An 18,335-nucleotide genomic window follows, 5' to 3' on the forward strand; every position below is an offset into this window, starting at 1 on the left:
TGTGTCTTCCCATGGAAAGTAATGTAAAATATGTATTTTTTTTTTGATTTTATCAGGGTTTTTTTTAGGTATGCAAAGAAGGTTTAACATGTGATGCAACATCAATGTGTATGTCGCAGTGTAACATACGAGTGAGTAAAGGGTCGTAGGAAAATGGAATGTAATGTCACCTTATTTGTAGAAAGTTTCATATCATATGGAGGATTTAAGTGACATACCGTCTGTATAGGGCCCTGTTTCTACAGTGACTTCACTGCATATTAAATTACTTTTGGTTATTTTCATGACCTTTAGCTTAATTGAAATGTGTTTTTTAAAAATATTTTTACGCTTATGTCGTATGTAAAATATGGCATTAACGAGGTTGCACATTTGGCTCTTATCCATACAAAGAACAAAAATAAATTCCTCTTTTATTGTTGAACATGCATTTGCCGTAAATGGTGTTGCACTTCCTCCATTCTCACACACACATGAACACACACACACACACACACACACACACACACACACACACACACACACACACACACACACACAATGTTACCATGAATTGGAGGCTCATATAAAAAAAGGAAACATATTGTCATTTGAAAAAAGTCATTTTTTTTATTGCAAATATCTTTACACTGCTTTTCAAATTGTTAATTATATTTGAGATGCATTATTTAACACTAATGTATCAATGCCACCTGAACTTATTGCACAATTTATATCCGTGTGCAATAAATTCAGGCATATATATTACCGTTACAATAAAAAAAAAACATCCATCATTAAAAAATGAAAAAACATATTTTTTGCTGCTTTATGCAATGGGACGTTGTATTAAATTTACACAGTGAATCATAATTACAGTAATGAGTGCAAACATCCTCACAAGAGTGCGAGTAACTATATACAGTAACACACTACACACACTAATATCAATCAGAGTCAATGAAAATCATGACCTTTTCTAAAGTGCCAGTAAAGTTTGAAAGAATTGAAAATGCCTACAAAAATATTAACTCTATATTCCTATATTTTATATACAATGAATTTGATCAAATACACACGGGACGCAAATGCAGCAGTAAATGTAAGGAAATTATTTCCTTACACAGCAGCTAGTACATTGATCCGCGTGAGAAGTTCTGCATTCTAACCTGCTTTTCTTCGACGGAACTTTGGCGAATGAACATTCGTTGCAGCATCGACTTCAGATGACGCCTAAACTTCACACCAACCAACGCATAAAAGACGGGGTTCAGGCAGCAGTGGGAGAAAGCAATGAGTCGGCAAACAAAGAACACATAGTCAAGCTTGATACTTGCGTTGCATTCATTAAACGGTGGCACCGAATTGTTCTCCAAAAGCCTGAGGAAGATGACCACGTTGTACGGCACCCAGCCGACGAAGAACACCGCCACGATGGAGAAGACTAACTTCACTGCTCTCTTCTTTGTGTGAGCTCTTGTTCTGGAGATCCTCCCCAGTATTTTAATGTAGCAGGATGCAATCACAGAAAAAGCCATCAAGAAGAAAATAATCTGCTGGGAGATGCCAATCATTTTCCACAGGGTGCTTTTGTACTCACAGCCCAGGGAGTGTTCACCATTGTGGGGGATGGAGATGAGGGAGCTGTAGAGCAAGGATGGCATGGCTGCTCCCATGCTGATTATCCACACCAGGAAGGACAAGAAAACCGCGCTGCTGAGCCCCAATGTGCTCAGGTCAGACAGAGGACGGACCACGGCCAGATACCTGTAGACGGTCATGACGGTCAGGAAGAGGATGCTGCTGTAAAACCCCGTGAAGAAGACAAAAGTCACAATTTTGCAGAGGGCTTCCGAGAACAACCACCCCCAGATGTGGTACGTTGCCCAGAAGGGGAGGCCGGTGGTGAAGACGAGGTCCGAGATGGCCAGGTTGAGGATGAAGATGTTGGTGAGAGACTTGAGGTTTTCGTACAAGGCCAGGATCACAAGGACGAGGATGTTTCCGATGAGGCTCAGTGTGATCACAATGGAGAAGAACACAGGAACGACGATCGATCCGAACTTGACCACCTCGCCTTTTTCACAGACCTCGTCTTCATAGTCAATGTCGTACTGACTGTCATTGTAAGAGTCATTCATTGCTGTTCCACTGGATCCTAGAAAAGGAATATAGGATTAGTTTGTGCATCACTGCGAGTTATTTTCATCTCATTGTTTAATCAATTAATGATAAGAAAGGTCTTTTTACAATGACTATGAGTATATACACTTAAGGAGGATGCACTCAATTACATGTTACTGTTTCTTAAAGAAAAAACGGACATACCTCTTGCTTGACGGGAAAGAAATGTGAATGTGAACAATCTGTACTTCTGTCAACTCAGACAGCTAAAAGGGTGTAGCTTCATAAAACTGTGACAGGCAGTGTTTTCTCTTCCTAGTTTTGTTCTCGGAGCCTGACCTGTTTTTATCCTCGGCTATGTCCACAGCTCTCATGGATTTGTGGATGTGGCTGTTTATTTGGAACACACACCTCTGAGAAAGGAGATGTGCCAACGTTCTCATCAAAAACAAAATACACTATACGGTGTCTATGATATGTGGTTGAAAGCCCTGTCAGTCTGATGGCGACAGTCAGGGTAGAATTTGTTCTTGATGCTCACACCTTTGAACGAGTATAAAATCAAACAGCAACGTGCATCTCAACGAGAACTGTCTCTGCTACTCTGGATAATCCACAGCAAGTGTGAACAGTTTTAATACTCGAACCAGCACTTTAAGCCAATATGCATGAGAAATGAAACTTAAAACTGGTTCTCCAGCAGTTTAGTGTTGCACTGGTATAGTGGACATCTGTGGGAAACTGATTTTTTTTAAAGAAGTGAGAATTGATAGAGCAGGTGCCAAGATACCCTAATTTTTAGTCCAAAGCTTAAAAACACTTGATCATTTATTTCCCATAAACCAACCAATAGTTTCTTTTCATTAGATCACCCCAGACTGGTAAATGTGTGTCTTTGAAACTGCAAAAAAATGTAGTCCCCAAGCTGAAACTGACATTTCAGGTGTTTTCTGAGACTTGACAAAGCTCTGCAAGGCCGGGGCACAAAAAACATCACACATCTTTTATTGTACAATCAATTCAGTGTCTCTTAAATAAAAAATAAGAGCTCACTAAAATTGACCTATGATTTGTGTGTTTCCCTATAAGAATAATGTTGAATGTTAGTTTATTTTACTTTTTAAATAATATATGCTACACATATGCTTTACAAGTCACAGAAGGCAAATATGTCTTCTTTTTAAATGATTATGATTTATTTTGGATGGTGTATGGGGGTGAAGCTGCGTGAAATATGTTTTAAATGTGCAACAACAGGAAACAAAGGACCACAGATGAGTAGGACACGCATTTTATCTGTCATTCTGATCACATGACGGCTCTGTTTACTCTGCTTCGTCAACCAAACTACCCACTCTCAGCGTCCCGCCTCCTAGCCTCTAGGCATTGGTCGGGGGGGCTACATGCAGCTCTGTGATTGGATGACGCAACGTCAGTCACGGCACTTTCAACGGGGCCGTGTGCACACGTAAACGACCTGGATTGTTATGGACTGGAGTCATATCTGCAAAAGTATGTCAAAGTTGTTTAATGTTTGTAATTATTTCACCAGAAGATATCTATAAAACACAGACTGTGTGTATTATGTACCTAAACTGTCGTTTTTCGTTGCGGTTACTTCCAAAATGTCTGTCAAACGTTTACTGTGTAAAAGCCAGTAAACTACACGTTAACTTCACTGTCAAACTACTAAAACGAACACAAGTTGTCCGTAAAGCTGAGTTGCTCGTGTATGTATTGTTGTCCGTCGTTCTTCGACGTGAGGAAAGTGTTTTTAGTGCTTTTAGAGCCGGAAGTTGCTGTCTGTTTTCAAACTGACGTTAACCTAGTTAGCTGTTAGCTAACGATAAACAAACCGAAACGGTGGTTTAGCTAACGTCACCACGGTTTAATGCCTGTGTATTAAAATGTAGGTTGTACCCGTACATTACCACAGTATAACTACTACTACTTTTATAACATTGTTAGATGATATACAACTACTTTTTGTGTGCTTTACTCGTAGCTAACCAAGAGGAGTTTACATTAACGTTAGCAGCTACTGACCAGTAATACCCATACTAATATATATACTATACTAACTATATAAATGATGTACATTTTAAACAAATATGTCTCTTTTTTCATGGATAATGGATTTTAATGAAGAATAACACTGACTCACACAGTAGTTATTGGGTGGATGAGTGGGACTTAGCTTATCATTTACATTACATTACATTAAAATACATGCAGGGCATTTAGCAGACCAGCATCCAGCATAGGTTCCACTTACATGCGGTGATTTTTAACCATACAATGCCTGTTTTACTTTCTGACTGACCAGAAACTTGTCAAGGCACAGGACATATGATCTTCCTTATTGTTATGCAAATAAAGTAATTTGAAAGTTATTAATCTTCAGTAAATAATCTGATCATCCATAAAGTTTTATTGTTGCAGTCATAAAATAATGCAATACTGTTTTTTTTTATTGTCGTGGAGTGTGTCATTGAATGTTACAAAAACAACAATGCATCGTTTCACAGATGTAAAATACTGCATTTGAGTAGTAGTTGGCAATCAGAAGATCATGTTTAAAGTGATGTTATTATACAGATTATACACTATGTGGTTGTAATGTACCCTTCGAGAGAGCTCTCATTAATGTGTCACGCATTTGTGCGTATCAACTGTGTCGCCACAAGAGCGTACAGTATGTTGGAGCATTCGTGTCCATCTTTTGTTCCTTACTGCTTCTGATTCTCTGATTCAGCAGACTGGACGTGACCCTGTGACCCCTGGTTGCCAGGGAGAGTGCGGTGGGGCCATGGCTACTGGGGCTACGGTCGGGGAGAGCCAACTGCAGAGGATTATCCGAGATCTGCATGGTACAACAGCTTTGTGTGCGTGTGCCTGTCCGTGCGAATGTGTGTGAATAGATTGGCTGCAGGCAGTTGGTGGCCGACATGGTGTGACTGTAGAACGGGGAGAAAGACGAGATATGATGTCATGACCTGAGTCTCAGCATCAAGTTTTGAGTACAATCTTCACACGTGGAACTATCTGGGACCTTTCCTGGTCATCAAACCATTTGGGAACGCGTTCATCTGACCTCATGTTCGTGTAAAAAAAGGGTGTGGTGGAACCCTCTGTCAGCATGCAGCGAGACAGGGAGTGTGTACTTCGGATGCACCCATCACGGGTGTCCTTCCATTTTTTACGATGGATACGAGGCAAGTGGTTGATTTACACACTCAAGCTCGAAGAAATGGAAAAAATGGAAGGGATTGGAGATTCAGGCACCAAGACTGTCTGTGTGTGTGTGTGTGTGTGTGTGTGTGTGTGTGTGTGTGTGTGTGTGTGTGTGTGTGTGTGTGTGTGTGTGTGTGTGTGTGTGTGTGTGTGTGTGTGTGTGTGTGTGTGTGTGTGTGTAACCAAAATGCAACCAGAGGTGAAAAAACTGTGAACGTGACGATTCAGTTTTTGATTTATTTTAGTTTCGTTTTCAGTCGTGTTACTTTAGGTCATTTTTAAGGATGTAACAATGTTCTGCCTTTTTTCTTCCCTTCCCTAATATATCCTCTGAATGAAAACTAATGGTTGCTTTCTTCTTTGCCACGCTCTTGCCTGTCTTTATCTGTCTCTTGCCTTTTAAATGTGTGTTCTCCAAGTTAAATCTAGGTTTGTATGAACCCTGTGTCATTAATCCCTGATAATTTCCCCATTTTTGATCTATGTGAATTTCAGAGGCTGTTGCAGAGCTTGCAAAGGAGTACAGGGAAAGTGGGGAGCCAATCACAGATGACAGTACCAACCTGCACAAATTCTCCTACAAACTGGAGTACCTGCTACAGGTATGATTATCTTATATTGTCACACCTGACCCAGGGAATCTCAAACACCTAAAGAAGATTTTAATGAATAGATAATGAAATGACGCCTCAACAAACAATCCATGTTCAACAGTTCCAACTGTATCTATCTATCCATCTTTCTTTCAGTTTGACCAGAAGGAGAAGACCACGTTTCTTGGTACAAAGAAGGATTATTGGGAATACTTCAATGACTGTCTGGCTAAAATCAAAGGAGCCAATGATGGGATCCGCTTTGTCAAATCCATCACTGAGGTATGGAGATGTTTTTGTTGTTTACAATCTCAACGCTAATATTCCTCTGATTACATGCTGATCATTAATAATATTAATGAATTCCCTAAACCATTAGAAAGTAGTTGTATCTGTTAAGCCCTCTACCCACAAATGACTTAAAAGTGTTTAAAGGGATTATTGAATTGGGGTTGTTATGAGGTACTGATCCATAGTCAGTGTATTACCTACAGTAGATGGCAGTCGGCACGTCGCCAGTTCACAGTAATGGGAGGGCAAGCAAAGGAGCAAAGCAATGCACTGCTGTGGACGGGGGCAGTAAAATGTATTTTAGGTTGGCCAACAAGAGAGGCCTACCTAAAAATATCAGTTTGTCTCAGCTATATTTAGAATGTTTTCGTAAGGGGATCTGAGCGCTAAAACACTGACAATAAAAAGAACCTCATAACAACCCACTTCACATGATCCAAACTATCCCTTTAATATACATTAAGACCCATAGAGAAATAAATAAATAACAAACAAATCAATTTAAGGCTTGGAAGTGATGTAACGCATTCTTTTAACTGCAACATGTTATTGTAACGTCATTTTTTTTTAACTGGTAGGAAAAATGTAGCTTATTGCTTTTAAAATAACCCCCAACTTCAGGCATTACTTCTTGAACAGTTGAGATTATAAAGATCAGTGACATTAAATGGTTAATTCTCATTTAGTTGTGTGTTTTTATTGTGTGGAATATCCCTGCAGTTTGATTAGACGTTAACCCTGACTTATGCTCTGTGTAAAACATCGCCTTCTTTTGCTTTGATAGCTGAAGACTTCCGTCGGGAAAGGACGAGCATTTATCCGCTACTCCCTCGTCCATCAGCGACTGGCTGACACCATCCAGCAGTGCCTGATGAACCCGAGAGTCACGAGGTAATACTGCCAGAGCAAAGTTATGTTTTTTCATTTAGATATGTTGCTCTTATGATTTGTTACTGTTGCTCTTAAGGTACTACTTTACTCAGATGAGGACCGAACACTTGTTCTATTTTTAGCTCTTACTTTATCGGCAATGAAACGTTGTGGTTTCCTTGTTTCCTTCGTTTGACAAATGTACTTATTGTAAGTCGCTTTGGACAAAAGCGTCTGCTAAATGACCTAAATGTAAATGTAAATATCAAGCAGGATGGGCTTTTATGTTGATGTTCTATTGTGGTGTTTTACTTTTTCATTTTCTCTTTCTGTTCGAGTAGCAGTCAATGATATCAGCTGTAGTTAATTATGAAGAGCAGTCAAACAAATAATAATTAAGTTAAACTACAATGGAAAACCTTTTTCTGGTTGAGAACAAATATTCTTGTTGCTCGTCCATTTCCTACTGTGACCGCCTCCTCATCTCTTCCCCCACAGTGACTGGTACTATGCTCGAAGCCCCTTACTGAAGCCCCACCTTAGTGTTGACATAATCAATCACCTGTACGAACTCAATGACGTCCAGTTTGATGTGGCTTCCAGGGGTCATGACCTTGATGCCTCCTGGCCCACTTTTGCAAGGTAACAAACTCTATGGCTGTAGAGCAGAGAAAAGCTACAATAATATCGAGAAAGTATTATAGAAACAAGTGTGTCTAAATACAGCCATTCTTTTTGGCGTACAGTATCAGATTTCTTTTCTGATCACCAGGAGGTCACTGGGCGGTGTCAACTCCCCTGGCCACATGTGGAAACCCCCCAGTCGCAGTTCCAGTATTAACAGTCTGGCCAGCACCTACTCCCAGGTAACACGACAATAAGATTCTGTCAAATTTTTTTATTACGTCACAGAGAAGATCATTTTAAGTAAAAAAAATATTGAATTATATATATATAATATATCATAAGGTCTTTCTGAATAAAGAAGTATAAATAAATACATTAAAAACTAATTTGGATACTTTATTTCTTAAAATCAGCCTCTATTTTTCCCTTTCTACCATGATGGTGAGCTACCCACCTTTTTGAAGACACTCGTGACAATATTTACCATTATCCCGATAATGGAAATGATTGAATGTTTATTATTGTGATCTACTATCAAATCCTATATATCGTCCCATCCCTAATCCTGTCATTGTATCATGATTTTGAAAGGATTTCATGATGTTCATCATCTCTCTTCCTTCCCTTCTTCCTTTCTCTTGCAACCATCTAGCAAGCACATGAGTTCCCCTCCAGCCCTGACTATAGCCATAGTCTGCTGAATGACCTGAACGAGTCTCTGCCTGCCTGCAGCGAAGATGTCGGCACAGTTGACGACCTTCGCCTGGAGCTGGATCAGTCTGAGCTGAAGCAGCGAGAGCTTCTAGATAAGGTGCGGCAGCTGGGCGAGGAGGCCGCTGAGCTCAGGGGTGTAGTCGTGCAGCTCCAGAGGCAGCTGGATGTTTCTCTTGCTGCCCAAGAGGAGCAACAGGGCTTGCAGGGAGATCTCAAGGCCCTGCAGGGAAGAGAAGAAGCCCTGTCAAGAGAGGTGGAAGCACTCAGGACCGGGGAAAAAGCCAGGGACGCTGAACAACAACTCATCCAGGAAAAGTTGGCAGCTGCTGAGGGGAAAAACATAGAGCTCCTGGCCAAGTTGAATGGGGTTCTGAATGAAAAGGGTCAGCAAGCATCCAATTACTTTGATTCAGCTCAAAAGATACACGAGTTGCTGGACAGACTGAAAGAGGCGGAGAGCGGGAAGATGGAAGCTGTAAGCGAGGCAGAGGAGAAGAAGAGACAGGCAGAGAGGCTGGAGGACGAGCTGAGAGTCAAGGAGGCGGCCGCAAGGCATGGTGAAACAAAACTCGGGGCATTAGTGACATCTGCGTCTGAGGAGAAGGCCAAGTTCCAGGCGAAAGTGGAGGAACAGTGTGTTGCCCTTGATAACCTGCAGGGGGCTTTGACAGTGAGAGAGAAGGAGGCGAGCAACCTACAAATGCAACTGCATGACCTCCAAAGATCTCTAGAGGAGAAGGAGAAAGAGGTGCAGGAGGTGAGGATGAGAGCACAACAAAATAAAGAAGAACTGCAGAAGAATGCTGATGGTTTAAAAGCGTCTTTAGAAGCAGAAGGCGCTGCTCTTGAGGAGCAGCTAAAAAGGAAAGAGGCAGAGCTTACCTCCAGCTGCAAGACACTACAACAGCTAGAAGCCAAGAACCAAAGTCTGACCACAGAGAGGAAGAAACTGACATCTAACCTTGTTGAGTTGGAGGGTAACCTCAAAGATCAAGCCATAAAGATAGAAGACTACAAAATGCAGTGTGCCAACCTAATGGAAATAAATAAGAAACTGATGACCACGGTGAAGAGAAACGAGGAGCTGAAGAGGGAGATGTCGGAACACAGAACAGTGCTGGAAGCTGAATTGGCAGCTCTAAGAGCTTCCGAGAAACAACTCCGCGGCCAGATGGACGATACCAAGATGACAGTGGATGAAAAAGAGAAACGCCTGCGTGAGGAGAACTGCAAGCTAGATGAGAGTCTGCAGCGGGCCGCCATGGCTGCAAAGCTCTCAGAGGCCACCTCAAAGCGGCTCGAGCAGGAGAACCAGAGTCTGAGAGAGGAGCAGGAAACTGTGAAAGCAGCTCTTAGCCGAATGCAAACTGACCTGAAGAGTGTTCACGGGCAAATCGGAGAGTTGGAGAAGAACTTAGGGGCGTCGCGCAAGAATGAAGCAAGCCTTCAAGAAAAGCTCCAAACCTATGAGGCCCAGCTAGAGAGTAAAGAGAAGGAGCTTGTTGAGCTGCAGTCCAGTTTAAAATCCCTTGAGGCCCGGGAGAAGGAGCTTGAGATTGCCAAAGCTGATGCAGAAGCAACTTGTGCTAAACAGACAGAAGTGATTGAAAGGGTGACATCTGAGAGGCAGGCAGTGGAGAAATCTCAGCTGGAGAGGAGCGCGGTCCAAGCGAAGGAGAACCAGGAGGTGACAGGCAAACTTGAAGGCCAACTGGAGGTGTGCATGAAGGACGTGTCCAGGCTCCAGGCAGAGATCCTGGACCTCAGGGTGCGGGCTCAGAGGTCTGAGGAGGAAAGGCTAAGATCACAAGCACAGCTGGAGGTGACGGAGGCCCACAGAGATGAGCTCAGGACTCTGACCGAGCATCTTAAAGCCCAGGCAGAGGCACTGAATCAAAGGCATGTAGCAGAGCTCATGGAGTGCAAAAAGAAAGAAGAAGCTCTGATTGAACAGCGTGATAGAGAAGTAGCCGCCCATGCCGAGGTGTCTATCTCTGCGGCTGCCGTCCGAGAAGAGCTGTCCACCCTCAAGACAGAAAATGGCAGGCTGGCCTCGGAGACCAGCGAGACGCGTGAGGGGCTACACAGGGCAAACACAGAGATGGCGGAGCTTGGGATTACCATCTGTAAGCTAAATGCAGATAAGGAGGAGGCTAGAGAGCACTGGGCGGGAGACGCTGCCAGGAACCAAGAAATGGAGAAAGAGGTGGAGCGACTGGGAGAGAGCATGGCAGAACTACAGCTGGAAAATACCAAACTGAGAGAGGAGCTGACACTAAAGGAGAACCTTCCAGAAGCGGTGACGAAGCTCCAGGCGCAGCTGGACAAGGCCAAGAACCAAATGCAGAGCATCAAGGACTCCACCAGGGAGGAGGTGGAAGCCTCCAAGTTCCAAATGAGCTCAGAGAGCATGAATCATCAGGTCCAGCTGAAGGTGAGTCAGAAGCTGTTCATTAGGACTTGCATTCCACTGTAGATGTCATTTTTTACTGTCCTGTTTCTTTGCACAATGGATGTTCTCCCATATTTCCTTTCTCATTTCTTATGTTTCTGTCATATTTCAGAGTGTGAATGAGCTGCTGGACAAGACGAAAGCCCAGCTGCAGGAGGAGTTGAAGAACGGAACCAGCCTGCAGGTCAAAGTGTCTGAACTCGAGGTCTGTGTTTTTCAAGCATCGAATACAGTGGTTGATGAATACAAAATAGGAAAATAGATGGTGGACGAAGAATATGTTCTATAATCTTTGAAAAAAGAGAGTGAAATGTGTTATATGAAAATAGATCATCATCAAAAAAAGAAGACTGTATTCAAAAGTCACATCAGTTTCTTTATCATTAGTGGATTTGCAGAAAGGATGGGGAAAAGGAAGCTATGCAATAATTAATAAGCTACATTATAATTAAAACCAGGAAGGTTGTTTATCTAGTACTCATTAGCAGTAGATGATTAAATGAGAACATTTTTTTCAGGACTCAGGGTTTTTTTTATAATGTGACACAGTTTTCTTTGATGTCAGAAAGTAGATTACAAACTCCCTGCTCTCATAGTCCTAATTGAATTGATAATGAAATGAAAAAGCTTTCGATTCATAATTCTTCCTCTCTGGTGTTTATGGATCCATATATGATTTGATTCATAGGGATGTGTCTCAGATTTAATTGAAGCTGTTGTCTCTCCAAATGCTGTTATCGGATTATACAACCAGATGGTTGTGTTGAAACAAACAAAAATATATCTTTAACTTTTTTCTATGCATTTTCTTATCATTTTGAATACAGGCTGTGAATGAGAAGTACTTGCAGTTAACTGGCGAGAAAGATGCTCACATCACAAAGATAGAAACAACCATTCGTGAGAGCGAGAGCGAGATCCAGCAGCTGAGCGGAGCCGTTACCAGGTGCGTTTATGACGCGTGATAATTTCATCTTGCTGCAAAACTGAGCTCATGACTCACTTTGCTACTTCTCTTCAGCGCTGTGGAAGAACACGCCGCTGGGAAGACGCTCTGCGAGGAACTGAAGCAGAAACTCAGCACAGTCGAAGCTGACAAACACAACGAGTGGCAGAAGATGACCGCAGAGATCGATGACCTCAACAGAACTAAGACCAACCTTGAAGAGCGACTCATCGAGCTCATAAGGTATGTCCTGTCACCATTACACCTGTCAGAGGCGCCAAGGCTGGATGTTTCTACAGTTTCCTCATGAAGAAAGGGTTAAAGTTCATTTTCTCATGGGATGACTTCCACCTTGTTATGTTTGGTTGCTGCCGGCTCTTTGATGGACCCACTGGGGAGCGGGTTTGAATCGGTTCTTCCTGTAAGAGCAGCTCTCTATGTTGTTATTATATTCTTGGCATTGGTGGGAGAAAATAAGATTTTGCAGAGCAGGATCAGTGGCAAAAAAAGCTTCATTGATTGATCAATAAATGATCCCAGCATTCTAGAAGATAGGTAATGCTGGGAGGCCAACATGACAGGTTCACTGTGGTAGAGAGACGCTCGTGAATATAACAACACTATTCTACATTCAGTCACGAAGCGCTATGGCCCCAAAGCAAAGCTATACATCTATGGAATTTATTAATTGTTTTCACTTTTTTTTTGTTCCTAGGCCAAGATTATTAATCACTGAGTGAAACATGAATGCATTTGTCCTTTTTGTTCTTCACATCAGGGACAAAGATGCTCTGTGGCAGAAGTCAGATGCTCTGGAGTTTGAGCAGAAGCTGCGAGCAGAGGAACGCTGGTGGTTGGTGGACAAGGACGCCACGCAATGCCTCGGCTGCCAGGGCCAGTTCACATGGTGGCTCCGCAGACATCACTGCAGGTGGGCTTTCTCCTCCGTCTGCACCGACCCTGGTTGATCTTTCAATTCAATCTTATTTATAGTGTCATATCACAACAGAAGTCATCTCAGGACACTTAACACATTGAGCAGGACTAGAATACGCTCATGTTTTGTCAGAGTTTATACAATTTCAAAGTCCCAACATCACCCAGGGGCGTTACAGCAACAGTGGCGAGAAAACAATGCCTTAATAGGCTTTTAAGCAGAAATCTGGTGCAGCCCAGGCCCTTGGGTTCCAACTGCATTTGGTGTTGGTAGTAGTAGTATAGTAGTAGTATTAGCAGTAGTGGTGGTATTAACAGAAGAGATAGTATCAACAGTAGTAGTCCATGGCAGCAGGCACAGCCACGCCGAGATGGATCCATCCCAACCATGTCGCCGTAGACCAGAAAGCAGGAGTAGTTGAGCAGTCACACAACGGACAGGTGGATCTCCACACTACATACAGTATAAGAAAAAATGCTTCAGTTCTAAAATGATAGATCCAATATTTTTTTTTTATACATTAAACCTCTTTAGGCTTTGCGGGCGCATCTTCTGCTACTACTGCAGCAACAACTTTGTGATGACCAAGCACAGTGGGAAGAAGGAGCGCTGCTGCAGGGACTGCTACTCCCAACACAGCGTGGTGGTGGAGAGGTTCACAGAGGCGGAGCTGAGTCCTTCGGACACTCAGCCTCCTCCACCTGGAGCTGGACCTCAGCCACCGCCTGAACCCGCCCCGTATAAAGCCATGCCCAGGGTGACAGGTGAGAGGCTGCGAAGAAGAAGAAAAAACATGCTGACTACTTCATTGTCATAGTGTAAAACCTTTTAAGCAGAAGTGAAAAGATTGACTTTGCCATATTGAGGAACAAGGATGGAAACTTGTACTGCAGGATTCTTGTTCAATAGACAAAAAGGGAAGAGGGTGACATTCTGTTTCAGATAAGAAGCTGCTTTATTTTTATTGTTGTGAAAGAAACGCTGCAAAGTCTTACAATTGGTCTCTTTTTTTAATGGATTTTTTTCTATACGATACATTCAATATTTTTTTGTATACCGTGTAATCAGAAGAATATTCCATGAGAATATGTTGTGGTCCTATAGTTTTATTCATACGTTCATACAGTTTCAGACCCCAGCAACAAATCCGACGACGGAGCGTTTGACATCATTACGGAAGAGGAAGTGAACGGTGTGTACGACAGTGACACCACCTCCCAGACCACCGGAGGCTCTCTGGAAGGAGACCAACGTCTTCCAGGAGCACTGGATATGTGAGTGTATTATCTCATTAAAAAATCTAAATAGTCTTGAGTTCAAACGGGAGGACGAACTCAAAAACATCACGGACGCCTTAAAATACAATAGTTTTATGAGAAATGTTTCAAATCGTGTTTCATTTTAAAGCAGCCAAAAAAAGCAGGGGGTTTCCATGTTGTCATGTTGTTTTCACCTACGCACTACAGAGCCTTCAAAGGTGGGAAGTCGGAAAAAGGAACGTGAACTAGTTCTCTATTATCACTAAATCCCTGCTCGCCACTGCTTGACTGCAGAAATCTCTGGAGTGCAATTTGAACTGTTTTTTTCCTTCAAGCCCTTCTGATATTTCCTAGTCTCAGTCCACCCCCATAAACTTAAGATATATTATATATATAATATATATACATATATTTATATGCCCCTTTCAGGTATCATTAATCAGGGAAGTACTTCATCTGGTTTTCACTGAAAGCCAAATTGCAAGAATTGATGGTGGAAAGAGGCTGAAGCATTTATGTGCTGAAGTATTCTGTAGCTGCTGTCGTAAGCATAATGTATTTTAAATGAAGCAAAGTGGATAAAACCCGCCAAATGCATGGGTAAAAATCCATATTCCTCTTTAAATGCATGATATAATCTAATAATATGGAGTGTGTCACCTAGACATTTTGAAAGACGGCTACACCAGGAGACTATTTTAGTCGTTAAATGATCGTTTTCATTCTGAATGAGAGTTATATGCACTGAAAACAAAATCTCTCTGTATCTTTTGTGTCTTGCGACTTGCAGAGGGACAGGAGATGTGACCCCTGATGACCCCGAAGAGCATGTTCCCACGGTTCAGGATTCAGAAATCAACCTCCTCAAATCAGGAGAAGTCACGTGAGTCTGGACTATTGCTTTACTTGATGGGTAACTAAGGAATTTTTCAGCCCAGGTTTTTGTGTCTGTCTGAATGTGTGTGGATGATGAGTCATGTTGTATTAATACCACTCTTCAAATGAATGCGTCCTCCTTGCAGGGTGCTTGTCCCTCTGAGCATCGAGGACATCTCTCAGTTCGGTGACGGCTCCAAGGAACTCTTTGTCAAATCCAGCTGTTACAGCGTGATCACCGTTGCCGTGGGTGACTGTGGGCCGACCATCAGCTGGATGTTTTCCTCCGAGCCCAAGAGCATCTCCTTCAGCGTGGTTTACAGGGAATCCCCGGACACCGATGTGGAACAGTCCAAGGTAGGTGGACTTGTCGTCAGACTCGGTCCTCGAACCCAAGAACGGCAATGTCACATCATTTCAAATTAAAGTACATCATGAAGCTGGATACAACGCTTTACGGTTGTTAGAAAGTGCACCCACTCCAAAGCAACACACAATGGACTGACCCTGTGCATGCTTCCATGGTTTCTCCCAACAGTTTTTTTTTGTTATTAACTTGATCTTTCAAATATGATTGACTGAGGACAACCTCAGCAGGTTGCTAGTGTTTTAACAATGTGTTACATTCATTATGATAATGATTGTATTCTTGCTTAGCAACAAAAACAATTATTTAAGGTAGTATAAATGTCCTAAAAACAAGAGTATTATAGATAGATAGGTCGGCCGATGGGGGGTTTCTTTGACAGCCTGTGTTTCATGATGAAATCAGCATCTTTCATCCATACGTTGAGTTTCACTTCAGACCAACGTTTCTCCGTTCTTCTCTCAGGTCCTGATTCCTCTGACTCGCTGCAGTTCCCATAAAGAGACGATTCAGGGCCAGCTGAAAGTCCGAAACCCCGGCCTGTACTCGCTCATCTTTGACAACTCCTTCTCACGGTACAGAACTCATCACATCCACCGTCTGACTCTTCCCCTTGAGATTTATAGAAGTGTTTTAAGAAGAAGTGTGTGTGTGTGTGTGTGTGTGTGTGTGTGTGTGTGTGTGTGTGTGTGTGTGTGTGTGTGTCCAGCCTTTAAACGGGCGTCTTGTTTCCGTTAATCGTGTCGCAGCTCTTTGATCAGAAATCCTCTTCCAACAGGTTTATCTCTAAGAAAGTCTTCTACCATCTGACCATGGAGAGGCCCGTCATCTATGATGGAAGCGACTTTCCCTGAAGCTAGACTCCTCCCACAGAGGCGTCATCATGATGTCACAAACACATCATCATGATGTCTCCGTGACATTTAAAGGGTGACTGAAGAGACGACAAATTCAGTGACTTATTTCTCACTAATTTGACTTTTTTTTTTTTTGCTATTTTGTTCCCAAAACCTGTTTTTACCCCAAGTATTTTATTATTTCTGTATTATTTAAGTTTGTGGTTTTAACGTTTAGAGAAGTTTCAGCTGTGGCCCAAGTGAAGTGTTGTCAACGAGGTGAAAACGGTCTTAGAAAGAAAAAGAGACAAATGTTTATGCAAGTTTTATCTTTTTTTTTAAATATACACCAAGTAATATATGTGCTTTTAGTTCAGCAGGTTTTAATTAGTACGTTGGTCAGTTTGAGAGAAGTTTGATTTTGTTGTTTCTTTGATAGTTTTTGTTGGTCTTAGTTTTGCTGTGGCCTCTCTTTTCTCAAATATGCTGTTACATTAGGGAATGCAGATCTCTGCTCGTAACACTAGCAGTATGAAAAACGATGGAAGACTTTTGTCACACAACAAGTATTTATTTGCAAAAGCAGTCTATGAAAACCCAGGAAATATTTTTAAAATTGACAAAATCATAGTCATTTGTTGTGCAATCGTTTTACAGATTTTTCAAAGCTTTCGAAGCAGAAAAGTGCAGACAAGTTTGCTTGTTTATAAATGGGTTTGTCTGAACACTATGTTTGCACTTTCAGCACAGGAAGGAGAAAAAAAACAGTAACTAGCCTGGAAAAATACAGTCTGTTTGATCACAAAGCATGTGAACTTCATGCATATCTCAGGAGCGAGGCTTAGAATTGTCCTCCAGTGGTAGCATGTCCTAATTTTGTTAGTTAGTTTTTGGAAAACTAAAGAAAAAACTGCCATCTCACACCAAACCAGCGTTCTCCAGCTAGTCTACAGGACCTAATGAAGCAGACTGCCTGTTCTTGACTTTCAGTCATAACAATGAGCTTCACTTCAAGTATATTAATGATTGTAAGCTTACAAGCTGCAGGACCTTCAAAGTGCCTTATATCTCTGATTGCCAGGAATTAGTTTGATTTCGTGTCTGTATATTTTACTCTTTGTTATCCACACAGAACATGACACATGGTTCGAGTCGATGTTCTAAAGACTTGATTCCGGTGACATTAAAATCACGATATGCACAATAGTCAGTTTAATCAGTTGAAATTTTCCAGTTTGGATTTCATTTAAATCTCTTTTTTCTGCGATGAAGTTTAGAAATCCCTCTGTGCTGTTCTCTGGTTGATCAAATGGCTGTCAGTGTTAGCATTCAGGGGAAATAAGGGGTGGGGGGGCAAGCTTTTGGTCACAACCATACACTACTTAATGAAGCAAAAGGGCGTACCTATATGCTGCTTTTATAGAGATCCGTTTGCACTTCACACTCGGATCTCTTCTATTTTTGATGGCTGATAATTGGTGCGATTTCTATGCAAAATGCTCCTATTTTCTCGACAGAGCTGCACTTTGTTATCACTATCGTTCCAAACAATATTAAATCTGTTAAGTTTACATTATCTTTGTCAAAGTGTTCGTGCAGGGCACCCTTTTGTTTTCTACTTTCTGTGTTTGAAGGATCATTTTGGAGGACTACAATGTTGCATGAATCATCGCGACGAGCACTCAGTGTGACTGGTAATAAACCTGTCAAACCGCCAGTAAACATGAATAAAACGTGAGAGTGATGATGCGTCCGACATCCACTAATCTGTGTCTGGTTTAGTGTTCGACGGCTCGGAACCACAGAACGACATGAACGACATATGGTTGTGTGTCGCCTCACACACTCAGACATCTGAGGTGTTGAACGATACCTGCCACCGAAACTCACATCAGACGGGATGTGGAGGGGAGGGTTTTATTTTGGAACCCAAAAATCAATCAAAAAAAGAAGAATAACGGATATGGAAGACACTTTTGATCCTGTCAGGATCAGTTTAGTTAATTGACAGAAACTTAATCTGTAACTCTCTTGTTTAAGTTAATTTTGGTTCGAGTTTCTCAAAGATTTGCTGCGTTTTTTATAACTTTTTTTTTTTTTTTTAAAGAAGCCACTTGAAGATGACATAACGATGGAAATATTTTCCTCACTTTTTTTATGTTTTATAGAAAGAAAATTGATTAATCAAGAAAATAATCGCCAGATTGATCGATAGTGATTTTCTTTTGAG

At 41.8% G+C, this 18,335-nt stretch overlaps 2 protein-coding genes across 3 annotated transcripts; one reads left to right on the forward strand and one right to left on the reverse strand.

The window, feature by feature from the left end:
- Window positions 1-589: 589 nt before the first annotated feature.
- Window positions 590-2,412, reverse strand: xcr1a.1 (chemokine (C motif) receptor 1a, duplicate 1). Its single transcript, XM_084012495.1, has 2 exons — window positions 2,308-2,412; window positions 590-2,137 (listed from the first exon to the last, which is right to left on the reverse strand). The coding sequence occupies exon 2, from the start codon at window positions 2,118-2,120 to the stop codon at window positions 1,110-1,112; it is 1,011 nt and encodes a 336-aa protein (XP_083868621.1). The 5' UTR covers window positions 2,121-2,137; window positions 2,308-2,412; the 3' UTR covers window positions 590-1,109.
- A 1,116-nt stretch (window positions 2,413-3,528) lies between these two features.
- Window positions 3,529-17,849, forward strand: fyco1a (FYVE and coiled-coil domain autophagy adaptor 1a). 2 transcript variants are annotated; one of them, XM_084010670.1, is made up of 18 exons: window positions 3,529-3,615; window positions 4,862-4,973; window positions 5,833-5,939; window positions 6,087-6,212; window positions 7,006-7,112; window positions 7,590-7,733; window positions 7,864-7,957; window positions 8,371-10,866; window positions 10,997-11,089; window positions 11,712-11,830; window positions 11,906-12,073; window positions 12,609-12,761; window positions 13,302-13,531; window positions 13,894-14,041; window positions 14,817-14,909; window positions 15,049-15,259; window positions 15,735-15,844; window positions 16,048-17,849. In XM_084010670.1, the coding sequence occupies exons 2-18, from the start codon at window positions 4,913-4,915 to the stop codon at window positions 16,121-16,123; spliced, it is 4,536 nt and encodes a 1,511-aa protein (XP_083866796.1). In that variant the 5' UTR covers window positions 3,529-3,615; window positions 4,862-4,912; the 3' UTR covers window positions 16,124-17,849. The 2 variants fall into 2 exon arrangements, with proteins under 2 accessions (XP_083866796.1, XP_083866795.1); XM_084010669.1 differs by having other exon boundaries at window positions 3,531-3,615; window positions 4,859-4,973.
- Window positions 17,850-18,335: the final 486 nt, after the last annotated feature.

Source organism: Eutrigla gurnardus (genome assembly GCF_963514095.1).
Source record: "Eutrigla gurnardus genome assembly, chromosome: 6".
In the NCBI taxonomy this organism is placed as follows: domain Eukaryota; kingdom Metazoa; phylum Chordata; class Actinopteri; order Perciformes; family Triglidae; genus Eutrigla; species Eutrigla gurnardus.

Coding starts and splice junctions, on each gene's coding strand:
- xcr1a.1 (XM_084012495.1), bottom strand. CDS start 2,120: ATGAATGACTCTTACAATGACAGTCAGTACGACATTGACTATGAAGAC.
- fyco1a (XM_084010670.1), top strand. CDS start 4,913: ATGGCTACTGGGGCTACGGTCGGGGAGAGCCAACTGCAGAGGATTATC. Junction 7,734..7,863: donor TCCTGGCCCACTTTTGCAAG/GTAACAAACTCT, acceptor TCTGATCACCAG/GAGGTCACTGGGCGGTGTCA. Junction 12,762..13,301: donor CTCCGCAGACATCACTGCAG/GTGGGCTTTCTC, acceptor AAACCTCTTTAG/GCTTTGCGGGCGCATCTTCT.